The sequence below is a fragment of the Apteryx rowi genome, unplaced genomic scaffold (assembly GCF_003343035.1).
Source record: "Apteryx rowi isolate R43461 unplaced genomic scaffold, aptRow1 scaffold_311, whole genome shotgun sequence".
In the NCBI taxonomy this organism is placed as follows: Eukaryota; Metazoa; Chordata; class Aves; order Apterygiformes; family Apterygidae; genus Apteryx; species Apteryx rowi.
Window position 1 is genome coordinate 360,253 of NW_020449542.1, and position 21,543 is coordinate 381,795.

At 36.5% G+C, this 21,543-nt stretch overlaps 1 protein-coding gene across 15 annotated transcripts in view; it reads left to right on the top strand.

Moving 5' to 3' along the window:
* Window positions 1-2,729: 2,729 nt before the first annotated feature.
* Window positions 2,730-21,543, top strand: part of PSPC1 (paraspeckle component 1) — a 592,911-nt gene continuing 574,097 nt past the window's right edge. For 8 of the 15 annotated variants that reach the window (XM_026070528.1, XM_026070529.1, XM_026070521.1 and 5 more), the window contains exons 1-6: window positions 2,735-3,227; window positions 5,059-5,360; window positions 7,926-8,021; window positions 9,058-9,254; window positions 14,418-14,502; window positions 15,509-15,617. In XM_026070528.1, the coding sequence (XP_025926313.1) occupies window positions 2,856-3,227; window positions 5,059-5,360; window positions 7,926-8,021; window positions 9,058-9,254; window positions 14,418-14,502; window positions 15,509-15,617 (1,161 nt within the window). In that variant the 5' untranslated portion in view covers window positions 2,735-2,855. Of the gene's footprint in view, window positions 3,228-5,058; window positions 5,361-7,925; window positions 8,022-9,057; window positions 9,255-14,417; window positions 14,503-15,508; window positions 15,618-16,302; window positions 17,175-17,215; window positions 17,427-18,569; window positions 18,591-18,622; window positions 18,656-21,543 lie in introns of those variants that run through there. The other 7 variants (XM_026070532.1, XM_026070533.1, XM_026070531.1 and 4 more) reach the window with 7 other exon arrangements.

A 21,543-nucleotide genomic window follows, 5' to 3' on the forward strand; every position in this document is an offset into this window, starting at 1 on the left:
GTACTAAAAGTACGGAGAGTAGTTTGAACAGTTTGTCAGAACTCCCCTGTGATATGAGTTGTAATTAGTAAGTCAGAACAATTTAAACTGATGTTTTTAACAGAAGGAAAGCATTGCAACATCAACTCTGAGGGATTAATTTTGCCTCCTTTCAAAACTGTTTTCGTTAACTGGTGTCAGTGGTAAGGTATAGCAATCATCATGCCACAAAGACTTTGAGCGGTTAGGTAGGAAATTAACTGTCTGTGATTGTGATGATGAATGAGCAATAGCAAAGTGTTAGATGATACAGTGTAAATGAAGGTGAGAGAGTGATTAAATATAGCAGAATTCAGGTTCTTTGAGTATAGCACCCTAAAACATTTGACTGTAGGGCATGTGCAAGTAGTTCCTGTTCAGCAAAGTTTAAAAACAGAATGCAGGTATGTGTGTTATACTGTGACTCTGACTAATGAAGGAAAGTTAAGGATGCATGAGCATCTGTATTAAATATTTTTTTCATATCTATTTATCATTTTCTTGTTTCTGAAAGTTGGAATTTTATTAAACTAGTGTGAGATAATGTTCAGTCTTTTTAATTAAGCTTTTCATGAACCAAATTCCTAGAGTTCCTTTTTTTAAATGCAAGAGAAATGTTTCTTCTAGCAGTCAATAATCATTTGCTATTGAGACATTGCTGTAGCTAAGGAAAGGTAAAAATGTTATTGAATTTATAAACACTCCTTTGTTCCTTCTGTTCATTTCTTACAATACATAGGAAATCATGGTTGTATATTTAACTAGTGGTAACTTTTATTACTAACATGATTTGGAAGGCTGTGCCTGAAAATCTTGGCAATTTTATTACACAGTGGTGGCAATAACTACTATGCATCTCCCTTTTTTCACTTACTGAGCCTTCACTTTCTACAATGTATAGTCCCATCATTATTTCTAACATTTCTTCCACTCCTTTTACTTTCTTATTTAAAAAAAACTTGTTTGCAGTAAGTTGGTCACTTTTTTGTATAACATTTGTTGTTGAATCCCAAATATATTACAAACTATAGCTTTTTGGACAGTCAAGGTAATAAAGTTCTAGGGGTTCCATCCTGCTCCTCTGTATCTCCCTCATATCTCTGACACAGCCTAACTTCCTGCCTTTGCTTGGAGTAACTATCCTTCCTCTCCAATCTGTATTTTCTGATTTTCAGAAGTTTAAATCTTTGTTCATTTCAATACCCTGTGCCCAGGAGTCTCTACTTCAGGAACAGGAGGTCTGAAAAAGTGACTCATGCTGTTTGGGGAACTCATGGTTTCTCCAGATCCTGGTACACGTTTAGAGAAATAAAGGAAGGTGATTGGGATCTTTCTTGTACCTCAGATGGAAAACAAACAGACAGAAGAACTTAGAATATTCCCCAAGGGATGGGGCAATCCCTGAGCAACAGGTTGATGCCTGCTTTGGAATTAACTTCTTGAACATCATACTTGATGCTGCTTTTTCAAAGAACAGTCCATGCCACGCACCAGCTAAGGTAAATGTTAAACATATGAGATTCTCTGGGCTTTTTCAGTGTCATAGTTTTATTAATACAATAAAAAATGTAATTATTTTCTCCTGAAGCCTTGCTCTGTTATCCATGGAGTTCCCTTGCCTGATGCCATACTACATGGGCACCTGGAGCAGACAGGCTACTACAATAGYGGGAGCCAGGGAACTGCCTATTTTATCAGGGTTTCTGTGAGGCCCCAGGCAGGCTAATGAGCTCGTTGTCTGAGATACCATGTGGCAGCCTGATTACTTGTTGCAGCACGGATCCAGCCAAGCTACTGTGTCTGACAGGCAAGCAGGAGACAAACTGTTGTCCTAGCTGTAAGAGTGTGCACAAAGAAGCAAATTGTATGACTTCACACCTCTCAGAAGAAAGTGGTCACCTTTATAACAAAGCTGTTGGCCTGTAAGAAATTGTTCTGCCAGCAGCAGATGTAACAGTCTATTTCCACACAGATTCCTCTCGCACATCTAACTGGGCGAACTCGTTTCTTGCAGGGTCCCCAGGTCCCCTCTGTGGCCTCCTAAGCCATTCCAGCATTCGGGCCCTTCTTCCCCTGTGCGGTCTCCTACCGCATCCCAGTTGTCGCTCATGTTATCCATGCCTCCCCCTCCCACAGTAACCGCAGGTCCCCCTGGCGCTGCTGGCTTGTCGCGGGCACGCGTGCTGATGGCCCGTCAGGGCTCAGCTCTGCCTGCCTTTCCCTCAGGGGAGGCCCAAGCAGAGGGCTCCTCTAACCCGGTACAGACTGTAACGAGGCCTGCAGGAGCCAAACGCCTGAGAGGCCGCTGGTCTCCCAGACACGGCTGAAGTGAGGGGCCCTCCGTGCAGGCGGGGAGGCCCCGAGGGAACCGAGCTGGGAGAAGCAGGAAGTTTCTGGCCGGGGAAGCCCTAGTGCTCTCTGACGGTGACACCCCGCGTAGGCATCTGCCCCTGCGCCCGCAAGGACGCTCCTCCGGCGGCTCGGGGCAGGCGCAGCCCTAGCCAGGAGCCCAAAGGGAGCAGCACCGCCCGCCGGAAGCCAGGCCGCCGCGGCGGCCCCGACCCCTCCTCAGCCCCCGTCCCCACAGCGCAGGCGGGCGCATGCGCGCACCGCCCCCCTCGCCCAGCAACCGGCCGGGCGGGACGCTACTGCGCAGGAGCGGGGGCTGGCAGGGAGCGCGGCTGTTGGCGGGCGGGGCCTTGCTCAGGGACGTTACAACTCGTCGAGGTTAGCAGCGGCGCCATTTTGAAGCGGCTGCAGGTTGGAGGCAGTGGTTGCCGAGCGCGGCTCCGCGTCCCTCGAGAAAAGCAGCGAGAAAGAAGGAGCGAGGTCTGAATATGGCAGCGAATAGGAACTTGAAGCAAGTGCGGATCGAGAATAGCTCCCCAGCGACGCCGCTGGGCATGGTGGGGGGTGGTGGCAGCCTGAAGGGATTGCGGGGCCTAGAAACGGAGAGTGAGGCAGCGGCGGCCATGGCGGTAGTGCCGGGCAAAGAAGCTGGCGACGAAGAGCAGGAGGTCGGGTTCACTATCGACATCAAGAGCTTTCTCAAGCCCGGGGAGAAGAGCTATACGCAGCGCTGCCGGCTGTTCGTGGGGAACCTGCCTACCGACATCACCGAAGAAGACTTCAAGCGCCTCTTCGAACGCTACGGGGAGCCCAGCGAGGTCTTCATCAATCGTGACCGTGGCTTTGGCTTCATTCGCCTGGTGAGGGTTCGCGCGGGCTTGTGTGGCCATCCTATAACCCGGGGGCTGCCTTTGTAAGTGAGAGACTCCCGCCCCCTCTCCCCCGCCCGCCTTTCCCTGCCGGACTTGTGTAAAAAGGACAGTATCTGCCCCGCGTTCTCTTCCTCTCTTTGCCACTATGCAGTTTTTTCAGCTTCCTCTTCCCTCCTTCTCCCTTTTTTGCTTCCACGCGACACGCCTGCATTTTCAGCAGCCTTCCCAGCCCCTGGCATTTAGGCTTCCCCCTCACTATTCGGCATCTCCGCAGGTTTCAGGATCTCTCCATCAATTATCGTTTACATGCTGCTACCACGGGTACTTCTGCAGCCTGTTACTTTTGAATGATAGTAAATGGAAGATGTGTTTGCGCGACCTCATTTGCGTAACGCTGTCGTGTAATGTAATACTGGTTTTCGTTAAACGCATTTAATGGGGAGCTTGTTACAGTACTTTGGACTGGAAAATTTCCGTTGTGCTGAAGTAAATTTCAGCCCGTATGGTTCGTTATGAAAATAGATTTTGGCGTATGAATACATTAGTTGGTTTTAGAAACGCTTCAGTAAAGACTGTACAGTATTGTTTTAAAATACTGCTGCTCAGACATCGTGAAAACTAAGGACATGTAATTTCAAAATTGGGAACTTGGGTTGATTAAATTAATGGTGTCTAGGTAAGAAATAAGATTTTTATGCAATTCGATCAATATTATCTCGAGCATGCAAAAAAGGAAACATTCTAAAACTTGAGATAACTGTGTTTAAATTTATCAGTTTAACGTGCAGGATTGCTTTTCATGACTTTCATGTCGAGAATGCACTGATTGATATCGTTAGAATAGTTTTACAGTGCTTTGGGTGTCCCTAATTATGATTTTCGATATATTCTACTGTTTACTTTTTCTGTTGTCATTTTAATTATGACTTCTGTGATGTTGCTGTACATTTTCCCTTGACAGTCCCCCAGCCTCAAATAGCAGGGTTTTTTTTTTTTGGAGAAAGTGCAGTAGGTTTACATGTATTATTCAGTTGCATATGTTATATAAATTATATATAGCTTTTATCTAAACTTCCCTTAATAGCAGTTATATTTAGGGAACAGATTATTTTTTCACAAGTTATCTATTCAGATGAACTGTGGAGAAAATAGCTGTGATCTGAAGAATCATTTCTTTAAATCTAAAGGGTTGCAGATATCAGGCTAAGCGAAAATCTCTGAAATAAAACGAGCAATCATTAAGGAAGATTCTCATGGATCTGGGTGCAGAAAGCGCATAAATGAATACAAGAGCAAAGAAGGATATTAGAGCACATTATTTGTTGATGAAATTTGAATTACATGTCCATTAAGAGTTCATCCAACAACAGTAATGAGTGTGATAACCCCAAAATAGTAATTCATTAAATAAATAAAAGCCCTTAGATGCTTTGGTGTAATCTTTGAAATCACTGCATGTCCTGCATCCTTATCTCTGTATAGTAGGAAGCAGTTTTCAATTCTACTGAAAGTGCTTTACAAAGCAGCACATACCAAATTAACATTGACAAAGAAAAGTAAGTTCTTGAATGTGCAATTAAAGTTTGTGCATAAGGCATTTTTTTAGAGTAAATCATATGGGAACACAAAGGTGTATTTTTAAAATCAGTGGACAGAAACTTTTGAAAAGAATGAATGTTGAATGACCTTAATGCTAATGTGCTCAAGGTTATTATATACATATATATATATATWTTTTTCTTTTTTCTTGGGGAGTGGGAAACTGATTTCTGTTGTTTTTGAAAATAGAGTATATAAAATATTTTATATCTTGAAAAAGGAATCTAGGACACTGGCTGAAATAGCAAAAGCAGAACTTGATGGTACTATTTTGAAGAGCAGACCACTTCGAATTCGATTTGCCACACATGGAGCTGCCTTAACTGTCAAGAATCTTTCACCTGTGGTTTCTAATGAGCTGCTGGAACAAGCGTTTTCTCAATTTGGTCCGGTGGAAAGAGCTGTTGTTGTAGTAGATGATCGTGGCAGAGCTACAGGAAAAGGTTTTGTAGAGTTTGCAGCAAAACCTCCAGCACGGAAAGCTCTAGAAAGATGCAGTGATGGGGCATTCTTGCTTACAACGTAAGTTCACAGGTTTTTGTTTAAATTTGTGTATGTATTTTTTTATGCGAAGAAAAGCAGCATTTGTGAGCGTTTCCTGCTTCTTTTATTTTCAAATAATGGAAGCCACAAGATGAGAAATTAAGGTGATTTATATGAACACCCAAAATACTCCTAATGTTTTGGTGAGGAAGAACAGCTTTTTTAACTGAGTAGCTGTAAGTCTTGTAATTGCTGTATGGAAGTCTGACAGTGAAATTATTTCTTGTTAACTTTTCCTTCTCTACATAATAGGGCTTTTTCTATTTTCATTGATTATGCTATTTTGGGGATGCTAGTAAGAATGTGGCAAAACAAATTATATTCCTCTGCCTCTTGGTGAAACTGCACTGAATTACTGATGATATTTCTGTAGACTCAGGAATGTTTTTGCATTTTTCTCTATTAAAGTTCTACTTGTAGCTTGACAGGACAGATATATATATTCTGAAAATGAAGACTTAGATTCTGCAAAAGTCGATGGCAGAGATCTTTGGAAAACTTTGTATTTCTAGGGCAAGCAAGCTTGCGAATTACAGCACTTACCTATATTTCATTTCTGTAATTGCTAAAGAGAGTTATCAGTGTTAACAACTGTGCTTTCACATATTCACTAGTGACATCTTCAAATGCTTTCTTAAAGATTGTGTGAAATGATAGATATTCAAGAATATATTTCATGTTTGGTTTTTTTCTTGCTTGGGAGAATAAGGTTATGGTCTCACAGCATTGAAAATGCTCTGAATGGTTGCTGCTATCCTATTGGGGAAGTCTCAGTTCTCTTCCTGCCCTGACCATGCTGTTGATATTTTCCCCCCTTGAGAACTGCATTAGATAGTTCTATAAACCACCTGAGCTTGTTAAAACAGCAGAAAACTATTCAGCTGTTCCTGTTGGTTTCATTTTCTGGCTGTTCCAGCAAGTGAAGGTGCTTGCTAACAGGCACTATGAACATCAGGCCCAGAAGAAGATAAACCAGGAGAATTTTTTCCAGAAGGAGATTGCAGGTGTGGAAAGGATCTGGAACTCCTCTTTCTGATGCTAATGAGCTCTTAAATCTGGTCTGTCACTGAACTGCATCCTGATTATCTGGATCAGTGGCTACATAGTAAATCTAATCTGAATAAGTCTCTACTGTTATCAAAAGGTACCAGCAATTTGCTTTTATCCCCTGGGTTTTCTTGGCATTAGTGTTTGAATGGTAGCATGGTGAGCCAAACCAGGCAACTGATCTAGTTCAGTGAACGCCACGGTGTTACATGAATGCTATTCTTGGCATGAGGGATGTGGCAGGGGGAAAAAAGCTAGGATGTAAGGGAGGAGAGTTTTCTTTTTTACCGGCTGCATAGATTTGTTGGACTGAAGTGACTGTCTAACCATGGCCTGAGTGAATAAAAAGCAGTTGATCTTAGTCTTGCTTAGGAGGCTGACATGTTCCCTAATGAACAGTTGCAAGCGTAATTAGTATGATTCTGGTGCTGTGATATTTTCTTTGATAATTTGCTTCAGAATCTGAGATTTTACATTTTTAGCTTAAGTCCCTTTGCCTAAACAGGAAAAAGTCTTCTAATGTATGAACCAAATACATCAAACCCAGGCATTTGAAACATTAATTTGGAGAGAGAATTGTTGGTTTTGATCAAAACATACTAACTCTCCAGTTTAGTTGCATTTAAATGTCAGAACTAATAACAGTTATCATACAGATCATTTTAGGAGCAGCAGCTGCTGAATTGTGCTCTGTGATTCCAGACTTCATTTTTTTTTAACCTTCCTTGATGCCCAAATGTTCTTAAAATGTATTGATGGCATCTTTTCTTTTCCTGTGGAAAACATCTGCAGAGTGATATAAAGGTGTGGAATGTAATAATTAAGCTTTTGGTCAATACTTGCCTCTGATTACTTCAGAAAAAGAGAACTGAAGGAAGGTGTTTTTGAAGATGAATTAAGATAGGGATTTGTGAGAGTATGGTAGTTTGCAGAATGGGTTAAAAATAACTTAGGCAGAAATGATTTTTCTAGTCATTGGAATATTAGTGCCAAATTATCAGGCTGGTTTTATTTGTAGAATAATTTTAAAAAATAACTCGCCCTGTTCCATGTAAATAAGAATAGGGTAGGTGTTGGTCTGTTTTGGATTAGTTTGGTACTTCCTAGTATAATCGTGGCCCCAAACCATATTGCCTCACTAATGAAAGTAAAAAGATAGTTCCTTTCTAAATATTTTGTAATTTCGTAGAAGGTTTTGAGGTTTTTTTTGTTCTTTAAATGTCCTTATATTTAACAGCAGACAGAACTATGTAATGGAAGAAAACGGCGTTTTCTAGACAAAGTAGCTTGTTTTGAATGCAAAACAAATGATCATTTCAAAGCTAATTTTTAGAATCAGATTTATAGGAATTTTATGATTTAAGAGGAATTGTCAAGACTCAGGAATTGTAGATACCATATATTGTTACTTGTCTGGAGTACTTCCTCAAAATACTAAGGTAACTCTGTAAAGTGTTTCATTTATGAATCAATTATTTAATTGAAATTCTCTTCCAGAACACCTCGACCTGTTGTTGTAGAACCAATGGAGCAATTTGATGATGAAGATGGGCTCCCAGAGAAGCTAATGCAGAAAACACAGCAGTATCACAAGTAAGTTTGGTTTAGCTTTATTTCATAAAACACGATTTACTTGGTTGGCTTAGTAAATATACACTAGTTTTGAGTCTGTGCGATAGAAGCAGACGCAGTGTTTTTTATGTAATGCTGTCCTGTGTCGAAGGACTAAATAGGACCTTATCAAGATTTCCTAATTATACTAAAATTCAAACTTGTGTTATTGGTTTAACATTTACTAAAGTATTTAGATTTCTGGCATCCACTGAAATCATTTGGAGCTTGGTGCCAGATAAACATGGCCTTTTGTGGATTAAGGGTTGTGGTCTAATCCTGCAGAGATTTGTATACCCACAGATTGTCCTGTGATTAGCCCCTTAATTTTTTATAAAGTCAATGGGATCTAAGTCTTTGTAGCTTTCAGACTTCAGATACAATTTTATTGAGTACAATATGAGAAAGTGAGTCTTGAGCATGAAGTGAAAGAGGGGTCATCTAATCTGACTTGAGAAAATTTTATTTTATTTATATTTATTAAATATTTAATATGGCAATTTGATTGCTATTTAGAAATCTTGTTGCTTGAAGCTAAAATGATTATTACAATATGCTTGTGGAATACCAGATTTTAAAAATCTCTCATTGTTCTTAGTTCACAATATTAGTGTTGAAATGTTAAATAAAATGTTTGCGTGTTTTTAGAGGTTCTGATATTTTGAATAGTGTAGTAAGTTTTATTTATTTAAACAGTTCATTTTATGAATTGATCACTTGCTTTACAAGGCTGAATGCAGTTAGTCTAGTGTGACAACCTTAAGTATTTGTATTGATGTAAAAAGGAATTTTTGTCTTAATTATATTGAATGGGTTTTTATTTGGACAATTTCTCTATCAGTTGTCTTAACGGCTGTATCTAACATTAAGCTTTGACCAGCTGGTTTAGAACATTATCTGACAGTTTGGTTTGAAGTCAGAACTATACTTGAAGTGATTGTTTAGAAATTCTTTGCCTGCTACAGCTGTTGATCCAAACGTATGCTTCTGTACATTTTAACTGCAAAATTTTTATTAGGGAAAGAGAACAACCTCCACGTTTTGCTCAGCCTGGAACGTTTGAGTTTGAGTATGCTTCACGGTGGAAGGCTCTTGATGAAATGGAAAAGCAACAGCGTGAGCAGGTTGACAGGAACATTAGAGAAGCCAAAGAGAAACTAGAGGCAGAAATGGAAGCAGCTAGACATGAGCATCAGCTAATGCTGATGAGGCAAGGTAAAAATGAGATAACCTATTAGTTTGAAATTTACTTTGTCATGCGCTTTCTTTGTGTAACATATTGAGCTGTATGTTAAACTTAACGATTTTGCTAGACTACTTTTAATTAAATGCATAGAACTGAGAAGAAGGGAAGTAGTATTTCACCTTAAGYGTACTTGATTATTTGCAGAGATGGATTAAGAAACAAATACCTATAAAAGAAATTGTGTGAAAAGGGAGATTTCCCAGGTTTATTTTCTTCACTTAAAAACGTGTCTAGTGTGAGTAGTTTATGTGAAAAGATTGAATGGTAACTTCACATTCAGCAGTAAAATTTGTTTTCCAGTTCAGTGTTGTGTATGGTACTAGATTGGACTAAGCGGTGTTTGTGGGCCCTGTGCATGAAAAAATGAAAAAATACCTGGTACTTCTTGTGGCTGTTTCATGCACATCTCACACACAACTTTAAGTATCCCAGCAGCTAATTTTATAGGATTTTTCTTTTTGAAACCCAACTGAAAATTCTGATGTGGGTAAATAGTTATATAAATATGTATTTATATCCCCCCCCCCCCCCCGGTTTTGGGGCAAAGCAAGCCCGCTAGCAATTGATTTCAGCCGCTACTGAGAATGAAGCTGGGTGGAGTTTGTTTCTTGGACAGAGAGGAAAGTAGCAGGGCAAGTATCTACTACTATGTGCTGGTTAGCCTCCTTCCCAGAACTCTGTAGACATATAATTACTGCTTTTCACACTGCTTCCCAGTTGAAAACCATTGAGTTATTACTTTAGTTACCCCTGTATGACTTCAAGAATTGTAGGACTTTTGAGTGGATAATATATAAATATATTGTAAATCTATCAGAAGGGATGTCAAGGCTCTTTGCCCAAATGAAACAGTGAAAGATTTTATAATTTGTTTAAAAAAAAATCTTAATTTTAAGAAAACTGTTAGATTAGAAGACTGTACAGTAACTAGTGTGATAGGGTGCATAAGAGTGCCTTGTCATTTTGAAACGAATTTGAAATTCTTGAGATTCTAGAGAATAGATGCATTTCAAGCCTCAAATCCAGATAACTAATATGTAAACTTTATGTTGCAATTATTTCGCTTTACTTAATGTTTAGCTTTTAAGGAAGGACATGTTGATAGTGCAGCTTTTCTCTGAGAATGGTTTATCTTGATTTTTTTTTTTCCTGATGACTTGATTTACATGTTGAAAATCTCCATGTTGGCTGGATTAAGGTAGTATGAAATTAGCTTGGTGGCCTCAAAGAACCTAAATGTCTAGGTTACTTTGCCCGCTTATTTTTGAGTATAAACTTTAATTTTTTTAAAGTCTGTTTTTAAAAGTTTAACTGAAAAAGAGTTTACAAAGCATATTTTATTTAATATTTTTAATGAAATATGTAAATCTACTGCAGATGCAAGTTGTCATTGGAAAAAGTTTACTTTGCCTTTTTTTCTAAACAGGTGTGCTTGCTCTTTTTCAGAAACCCTAATGTTTATATAAGATCTTGCACTGAAATACAGAGCAAACACTAAAAATATATCAACTGTTCTGAAATGACAGTTATTGTAGCACTCAGATTTTGAACWGTCAAGTTCATTAATTTATCTTTTAACTGAGGAAGATGTTAAAGCACTTCGTTTCCAGGTGGACCATGTATATCTTACAGATGAGGAATACAAATGTTACTGTGATGTAATAACGGTACCTATAATACATAGTATAGTCCTTTTCTCTCCCATTTACCCAGCCTGGGTAAATTAGTTAAGTATTTTTAATTTTGTGTGTGTGTGATATTTGTAAAGTTGGTTAAGTACTGAAAATATAAGTTGGATATGTTTATCATTGACTTAACTAATTGTTAATATTTAATAGTGCAAACGATTCAGTGCCAGAATTGATACGGTTAATTTCTTAGAATTTCTTCAGCAGTCGAAGGCAAGATTAGGGATTACTTTCTCCTAAATTATCATGTCTTAGTCATGTTTGAGACTGAAACAAGAAGACAGTGACCTGTTTTATTAAGATAGAAAGGTCTTAATGGTAAAACATGGGAGAACAGCTCAGATATGTTCTGTGGATATTTGTATTTCTTTTAGGGACAACAGGAAAAAAAGATTTCCCTTTTTTGAATATCTGCTAATCTCTGCTTTGATATGGAAGTGGAAAGTTATTTCTTCTGTTAAAGAGCAATTAGAATAAGGACATTTTTGGTGCTGATATTAAGAGTGAAGAAACATGCTTCTTGTTAATGTGGGAAGAGATTTTTTTTCCCCCCCTTTTCATTTTTGATTAGAATACTTCTCTTTGGTACCAAATAACTTGAATTTTGCTCAGATACTCAGTTTTCTGCTCATTCATCTGCAGACTTCTAACTTGCCAAGCTCTAGGGGTCAATAAACAGGTATTTCTTCTGTTTGTTTTTCCCTTATCAACTGTCTGGCTTCAGCGTATATGAAAATAAGTTAATTTCTCTCGTACTTAGTTTCAGGCACGAGCTGCTTCTAAATCTTGCTTGTTTGAACAGTGTGTCTGGGTCTAGGTAGTTCAGAACATACCAAGAAGATCTATCATCTTGAAGCCTTCTAAGAAAGCATTAATGAAACTTTAAGCATCAGAACCTAGTATGAATATTTCTGTATACCTGATGCATAAGTCACAGATTTCAAAGTGTTTTGAAATAGTTATCCTGAAATATGAAATGTAAAACTGCTATATACTAAATGTCAGGAGCTAAAAAGAAGATAGGAAAGATGTATTATAGTTCATATACTCCTGCTGATGACGGGGAAAAAAAGTTTTTATAGAAATTGCTTTCTCTGATTTAGAAAGACTAGATCATGTTGGCTTAAGTACTCATGTTTTCTTGGTGTGATATTATTACTGAAGGTAAACTTCATTCTTTCGATAGGTGTAGTTTTTCACTCCAGCTGTTGTATTTTGAAAGAATATGAGTCAGAAGTAATTTGTAAAGCAGAATACATATTTCCAGGTGTAAATAAATTGGCATGATATTTCTAGTCTACATATTGCTGGAATACTTCAGAATTTTGTAATTATTTACTTATAATGGGTAGTTAAATAGTTCATTAAAATAATGGAAAACTTGACCAAATTTAATCAGAAACTTATCCTTTGTGAACCATGTAGAAACTTGGCATTTGTTTTCCATTTTTAGAACCTGAAAAATCAGTTAAAACAACTTAAAAATTTTTTGAACTTGGTATTCCTGCTTGTAGGATTAACTCCTGAGGTGTGAGTAYGCTTTCACCTTCTGCACTCTTTGCTCTGCAGAAGATTGAGTATAAGATGAAAAACCATGTCTTTTTGGGCATGAGAAGGTGCAAAAGCTAGCATGCTGTGCTTGTAATGCTTTCTGTCTTTTTTCCTTTTCACAGATATTTGCTTTAGTGCTGTTCCCTTCTATTCAAAGAAGGGGCATGTGTCCAACACGTGTCCGTCCAGAATTACCATCATTGCAGATCTCTTAATATGAGTGTCTCTGTGCACAGCCTGAACCTCTGCATCTGTATTTTTATTTGGCTAGCAAGGCTTTGTGCCAACATTCTGCCGTAGTCAAATGGTACTGAACCATAAATTGACATGTTGAGCTTTAAAATACTGACAATTCCAGGAAAGGCAATAATTATTATGCCATGAAAAGATTAGGAAGGAACTGAAAAAAATGGAACTATACACCTTAGAATAAAGGGGAGGAAATGATAAATTCATAGCAATAAGTGTAGAGAGAAAGTAGGAAATCCTGTTTTCGTGTATAACACAAGAAAAAGGGATATGCTACATAAATTTGAAAGGGATTAAAGGCAGAACAGCAAAGGAAACCTCTTATCCCATGTGTTTTTGGTGCTACCCAAGTAAAAGGATAACAACAGTGGCTAACCCTGCTAAATAAAGCATTATTGAAAAGAAATAGTCTCAGATTTTGTGATTTGAGTGAATATTCAATGTAATCATTATTCTATTGATGTGTGTTAGTTCTGGTGTATTAGTTTTGCAGAAGAGATGGAAAAAGCAAGCCTGCAAAATTTGCTTAAGAAAGGACTTGTATTGTCAATAAGAAAACTATTACCCAGTAAAAATCTGATAATATTTGTTAGAAAATAAAAGAAATGCTGACATTTTTGTTAGAATGTACTAGTCATTGTAGTTTTTGGTTAGTAAAGTATGAGATTAAATTGTAATAATGTGTGCTGATGCAAGTTTGAAGAGTGATGTGCATAGCCAATAAAGATACATTAGTTAGAGGAGTTAAGAAATGCATAGAGCAATGTGTGTAGTAGTCTAAAGCACAAATGGCATATGATAGTGGTATGGTGGAACTTTCCTCATGGTGTTCATAAATAACACCATGTTGCCAAAGTCTTGTGAAGATAGAAAAGGCAAACAACTGTTTTTATTATAACGAAAGTTAGGATTAATATTCTTTGAAGAAATCATACATTTCTGGGAAGAAATCAGTAGTGTGACTGGTCAGAAACAGATACAACGAAAGTAATGACTATTAAWTGGGCCCTGCTTTTCAAGAGCATCTTCAAGTTCTTTTAAAGGGGATAGGGCCATTCTTGTTGCCGCATAAAAAATTCATTAGTTGGAAGTCACTTTATAAGAACAGCCATGTAATAAATCTCTACAGAGGCTCAGATTATCTGAAGTTTATTTCCCCTTTTTCTGAAGCGTCCCAGGCAGTGGCCTGCACTGGATAAAGGAGAGTATAAGTCACGTGTCTTGTACTAGTTTTCTTGCTAGTGTGGCTTTACCTATACACAGCACTATGATAAAATTGATGCCTTGACCTAGATTGCAAACTAAGACATAATAAAAGTGTTTCAGGCTTTTCCCTCCTTTTATTTTTGTTTCAAGTTTTTTATTTTGTTCAAGTTTCTGCCCCATACCCTGCTTTGGAAGCAGTGTTAATCCTGTGCCTTTGCATGCATGTGCAAACCTTGGATCCAATGTGTTTTCTCATATGCCTATTCTGCCTAGTTCCTTTCCATAAAGCTAAATAACATCAGTTAAATGCACTGAGAAATTTCTTTAGTTTCAGAATTGAGTCTCAGAACTGTAGTCTGATGGTAATAGCAATTTTTGTTGTGTTGCAGCATGGTTGATTGATAGCTTTTGTCTTTATTACATTTTTAATGCTTTCAGATCTCATGCGGCGTCAAGAAGAATTGAGACGTTTGGAAGAACTTCGGAATCAAGAACTTCAAAAACGCAAACAGATACAACTGAGGTATTTTGTCTTGTACTGTGCAAAGGTGTGACTGTTTTAAACATGTAACTGCTGCAGGCTTGCATGAATTCAGATATTCTAGCTTGTAGAGCTAGATACCTTTATCAACTATAAACATTTCTGCTATTTAAAAGTTTTAAAAAACATAATGAAGATGTGATGTCTCTGTCAAGTTTCTTGACTGTCAATCACTTACACTAATATAATAAAAACAGTTTCAAGTATTCCTGGTAATCATTTTTCTTTTTTTTTCCCCTCAGCTCTTTTAGCCCTGTTGTGAATATTTGAGCTTTCTTATAGTGTTCAGATGTCTTAGAATTAAAATGTTATGTTCATGTTTGTTATGATTTGTTTTAAACTTGTGTAGGAAGCCTCACTGTAGTAAATACAAACATGTTTCTAACATTTATGGGCAGTGATCTGTGCCTGGAATTGCATTGCAATTTTGTAGTCCAACATGAGATTTTTTTTGAATGCTTTCTTGTGTATTTAGTAATCAGTGACACCTTGTTTTTGATATGTTGCAAACAATTTTTCCTTTAAGATCCGATGAACAGTTATTTTCATGCATCTGATAAAATTTTTAAAAATAGACCACATCGATGCTAGTTTATTTGTGCAGTCACATGACTTTTTATCATGTTACATGTTTTTCAAATTAAATATTACAAGAAATGTGCATGAGAAGAAAATAAGGCCGAACACCTTGCAGGATTAACAATGTGTTTTTTGGCAGTATTGAAATATTTTAATCTGTAGTGTTGTGTCCCCGTCCACCCCCCCCAAAAGAAAAAAAAAAAAAAGAATATTTTAACCTGCTTACCAATATGTGGCCAGAAATGGCAGGTAGAGAGTTATTAGTATTGTGAATAGTGTGCCGTACACTGAATAAAACTTTAAATGATAAGTAGTTCTGTTAATATGCTTGATGTAATGCCCTGAGACCCAATAAAAGCCTGAAGAGGTCAAGAGTCTAAATGAATGTATTTTCTGAAATATCTTCTAGACATGAAGAAGAACATCGACGTCGTGAAGAAGAAATGCTACGCCAGAGGGAACAGGAGGAATTAAGACGACAGCAGGAGGGAGGATTTAAGCCGAATTTCATGGACAATGTAAGTAGAATTCTATCTGATTAAAGTCCAAACTGTAAAAGAATATTTCCTATGGTAATGTTTTTGTGTATACTCTAGGAGAAGCTTATTGAGCTGCCTTCCTCTTTAAGTGTTTTCCTTCAGGATTCCATCATTTTCATAGTGGAGTAGCACAAAAGTTAGTGGTGTAGTTATTTTCTTGTATCATGACGTCACTACTTTTCTTTTTTCCCCCTACAAGCTGGTGATCCATGATTTAAGCTAAGTAAAGGTCTTCAGAAAATCCTTTGTCTTTTTTATTCAGGAAATTAAATTGCTGCTTTTGTCCAAGAAAATCATAGAATTTTCTATGTAGCGTGACAACCTCCTAGAGGTAATCTGTTCACGCTTACTTGCTTGACAGAGGTCATGTGAATAGATTATGTCCTCATGAGGATGTGCCCTGATTTGATTGAAGGTATACATTTTAAACCAATTTAGACTGAAAAAAGCTTGTTCAAATTACTTTGGTTTATACTTAATTATTAAGGATAATAAACTTCAAAAGCAAATTGGACAATGTCAACTGCATATGGAGCCTAATTGCTCTCTACCTTGATCCTGCTGCAAAACTAGATGAGGAAAATCTCTAGATCATTACTAAAGATAATTTACAAAGAAGAAAAATTTGGCCTCTGCTATTTAATTTCTACACTATTTATATTAGTACTTTAGGTCTCTTTTGCCTCTGAAGACTCATCCTGAAGAACTAGCAAAATGGTGGTATCAGAGGAGTCAGCTTCTAAATTTTCATGTTGATCTATTTTGGTGTAAAGGGTATGACTTTTTTTTTCCTCTCTAATAACCAAAGCAGTTAAATTGGTGCAACTTGTATTTCAAATGCTTCAGTGGGAAGGGTACATTTTACTGTTAATCTCTTTTTAGGGAGGAAGGGATGAATAAGCTATGCACACAAGGCTTTTTAATACTGTTATAATAACTATAGCTTTTGTAGGGAATTTTGCTCCATTTTAGAAGTACAACTTCATGCATGAAAGAATTAAAAATAAACTGTTGGTTTATCAGCTACTTTCTGATTATTTTGTGGAACAAATACCTATTTTACATTTTGTACCATTACACATTCTGTAAGATTGAGAAAAACATAGTATGTATGTTCTGAGACATCCTAAGAAAAGTTAGAAAATAAAAGATCTCCCGTTCTTGACAGGAATTATTTTCTACCACCCCATATCCCTTAGGATTTGTAGTAAAGATAGGTAGGGGACAGAAGTTTTCCTTTGTGATGTTACTACCTGCTGTCAGTTTTGCTGATTGTACTTGAGAAGCTTGCAATAGAAAAGTCAATCATTTACTTCCGTATGTTCTTACACTGTGAAAAACTAAACTGTTCTGAGCTTGCATTTTCTTTGGGGTGGTGAAGATCAAGAAGTAAAAGTCCATAATGCCTGTTAGTACATACCAGCATATTATTAAACTGTAAGTAATATTTTCAGAAATAGCATCTTAACAATTGTCTGATGTAATTTAGAAATACCATTTACCGATTGTAACTTCTCTAGTACCAAATTTAAAACTTCATTTTAGTATCCTAACACAGAATCTTTTGGGTTGGCCAGACTTCCTGACCGTATGAACTGTGTGTGAAAATTATCCTTTGGCTAGGAGTCATGAGAGCGAGCCGTGCTACTGGCTTCAGAGAGCTGTGGGGAAGGGAAGCTGAGGGGTCAACCCACAGGGATGAGATGGCAGGAGCTCTCTTAAATTCCATTGCTCTGTTACAAGATATCGATGGCCTATACCCTGCAGCTTGGGTGCTCGGAAAACTAGGTAATGCTGGTCATGGCACCTTTTACTGGTTTACTTCTTGCAGCTCTCTGGGGTAAGGTTACTTAGGTTCCTTGAACTGCTTGCCACAGTTGGACCATCCTGGTGCTTAGCAACATAGTTAAATTCCTAAGCCTGTGTGAGTAGACAGTGTTCACGCTGGTGTGCTGGACATGACGAAAATGTAAGAAGGGAAGAGGAATGGTTCAAGTGGAAGGCACTTCAATCACTATGCATAACTTTTGTGATTTCTAGATGATGAAATTTTGGGGGTAAAGGTGGAAAATTTTGGAATGGTTCGGAAGAGCTTAATTAGCTCTCCTACCAAGTTGCATTTTGGGGATTTTATGTTCACCTGTAACTGACAATACACTGCAAGAATATATGGATGTAGTTGCATAGTGACAACCCTACCAAAACTGGTGTAAGTTTATATATAGGAATATGTAGTATAGCTGTTACTGGATTTTTTTCATGTCAAGTGAACTTGAAATGGCATATACAACAATTTAAACAATCTGTTCTCTCTAGTCTTCTCTAGGATTTTTAGTATTCTGGCCATGTGTTGACTTCTGTTTTACTTTTAATGTCTTCTGCACTTTAAAAGAGGAAGAATTAAAAATGAAAGTGGTATATTTCCTTTTTTAGCAACAATTTCTAATAAGGGCAGCTAAAACTCTTAAGCATGGCATATAATTTGGTAAGCTTTCATTATAACATGTTTAGATAACTACTTAAGTTGTAATGTGATTGGAAGTTTGAAAACATCTTGGTGTTTTGGAACAGACTGAAAATGTAAACCACTTCTGGATGCATCTAATTTTCAGTTTAGTAGAACTTCTTTTACACAAAATTTTTGATTCATTATTACTAATACTTGTTTACTGCAAAGCTTCCATCTGCCAAATCTTTCTAGTCTCAGATTACCATTGTACATACAGTGAAAAAAGTTAGTTCTCTGTTTTAAAAATTTAAACCTTCTGCGCTAAAACTGTGTTTTATGATACTAATGGATAGTTTTTACCATGTCAGGACTTGGTATGGTCTTAATTTTGGATAATCCCTGTAATGTTTTATACTCTTCTGCCAATCACATATGTAGAAAGAAAATAATTGTTTCTAATACTTGTTTTTGTTTCTTAAAAGCTTTGAAAACTAAGCTTCCTTCACTTATATCCTATCCTTTTTTTACTGTTCAGTGTAAAAGGAGGACATAAATGGTAAGTGCAATGGCAACCAGAATTAGAACCCCAGGCTTCCATGTTTAAGTTTCTTCCTATATCTTTTTCTTAACCTGTTAAAACTTTGATATTTTATTATGACTTCTTTTGAGAAATGTCATTCAAATTTACAAAGAAAATAAAATTTCTAGTAAGCACATTTGAATCAGTTACTAATTTTTTTTTGGTTTAGTTACAGTTGACAAAAATGTTTACTATATCAGGGATTTTTTTTGCTGAAGCTATTTTTGAAGATCTTGTTCGTGGTGCATATTTAAACAATTTGATTGTACCGATGCTAATCTAATGGGCAGACTAGTAATGCCTGAACAATTTATTATGCTAATTGTGATCTCTAGTAGATAGAGAATTCTTGTTCAACTTCATATTGCTCAGGGTTTTCCCCTGTTTTCTAAAGGTTGGTTAGCTGAAATCTGCTGGTATAGCTCAATGTTCCAATTCCAAGTTAGCTTAATAAGGAAACCTTTTTCCTGTAATGTTTTGATAATTGTAATTTTGCATACATACTGTTTTTTGCTAAAAGAGAAACTTATTGATAGTGATTCCAAGCAATATTTTATTTCTCAGTGGCACAAGTATCTTTTTAACCAAAATTATAATACTCTTAAGTGCTAGTAATATGTTAACTATTTAGACTGTACAATAGTTAGTAGCTAATTGTGAATGGCTTACACAGATTTACAGTGTTAATTTTGAATACGTCTTTTATACCAAATCATTCATTCCAGTATACATGAATTATTTTTAATTTATGTCAGTGATTAAGGGGAATGAAAAGTGAATGATTTGGATTTAGTGGTATTAAAATTTTCGTTTGTCTACAAAAGAAATCAAAATAAGCAGGAATCGTTTTCTTGGAATTTTATGATGCACAGATTTATTTCTCTAGTAACACTGTAAAATAGGTGGGTATTGTACTAAATTAAAATAATGTAACTATTGTTTTATGATATTGCCTTTACAGATCTTATTGATGGTTTAAAGAGAAAATGAGTCTTTTGGTCTCTGTCTCCCTCCAACTCCCCAAAAGAATACTGTCCCCTTTTTCAAATATAATTTGGATTGTGAGGAACTGTTTCTCGAGAGTTCATGAGTTTATGCTTCTGAATGATTTCTGTTCTTTCAAGTTAGACTGTTTCTTAAGTACATCCACATTTCTTTTATCTCTTAATGTTTTTAAAAATTAAGTAGATGTTTGTTTTACTTTCCTCTTTATTTTCTTAAATAAAGCTCCGCTATTCAGATATGTTGCACAAGTATCAGTGTAAGGTAGCAGCCGCTAAAGCAGTGGAGATTGCTTGAACAGCAGAGAAGGTAGTGGACTCGAAGAAAAAGCTGGAAGTCAGTGGCATGGAGGTTTGAAAAACAAGACAAACCCAAAATGACACTGAAGCATTCATAGCTTCAATAATACTAGAAACTTATTTGGGAGAAAAAAAACAAAAATTTGGTCTTTGTTCTATGATTTTTCTGTCCTCCTTTGGAGGAGGAGTTTATAAATGCAACTTCCCCTTTCTTTACTATTTTGAGCCTATTGAGGCACATCTCATCTCTTGTACATACAAGTACAGTGGATTAACTAGTAGACACATTTTTTGAAAAGAGAAGAGGATCACTTAGATTTTCTTAGTCTTCTGTAATCCAAAGATTAATTTTTGCACTTGCTGAATCTTAACTGAATAGAACTGTCTTTTAGACTTTTGATTCCGTTATGCTCCAAAAGCTCCAGTTATAAAAGAACTTTAAATTCTCACTGAATGCACTATTCTTTTTTACCTTGTTAGAAACAGTTAAAGAAATTTCCAGTAATAAATTCATTAATTAAAAATCTCCAAAGATCTTTTTAAATTTGACCTGTTTTCCACTACTAATAAATTTTGGTTATTTTCTTTATCTTGGCAGCCGAGTGTACTTAATGAAGGTGATTGCAGTGTAATCTGTGAGGTTGTATGAATATAGTCTGTTCTGTAACAAACTGCTATAAAGTTAAACAAGCTGCCTTATAAAAGCTCTTTTGAAGAGTTTGGTTGGGAAAGATGAATTACCTCCTTATTGCAATCTAGCATACACATTTGTGGAAAAAATATGTAGTTAATGTTTGACACCTTAAAAGACTTCTTAAGGTAAAAGTAGCTTGGAGAAAGACAATTCATTAAATGTAGAACTTAAAAACAAACAAAAAAAAACCTTACAAAACATTCCTGTTTTCTGCAGTGACCTTCAGTGATCAAGTTTCTTTCTATTCATAAAGCAGCATAGATTAGGAGATTATATACAGGCAGTCTGTGTTTTTGTGTCGTCTTGATTTTGGCAGTAACATTATTTTTTATTTTTGCAGATTGGAGTGATGCATATTTTTAGGCAGATGCTTAAATCTTGATCTTGCATTTCTTTTGTGCCCCAAATGGCGTTTGAAACACTAGTTGGTGTCTTAGACAAGAATTATAATGCCTTAACAGGCTTTAAAATATTCCCATTGTATTTTCAGAAACTAAATAAAGTAGTTTTGAGACCTGGCAGCATAATAAAGGCTGGAAATAACTCACCTGTCATATATGCTTATAGTATAAAAAGACATTGCATGAAAATCATCCTTAGCCATCTTTATATAGAATATTATGTGTGATGTATACATTTTGCATACCAAAGCTACTTGTGAAATCAGAACTTTTTGGAAATAATCAGCATTTGTGTTATGACCATTTTAAGATGGTTCATAATTGACTTCCTAGATTGTTTTGATGTATATGAAGGATGGTGTAAATTTTTCAGTAAAGGAGCAAATAGTCATTACAGTGTTACCTTCATTTCTAACTTTATATTTCAGTATGTGTGAACTGTGAATATTTAGGGTAAATTGATTACAGCTTTCCTTATTT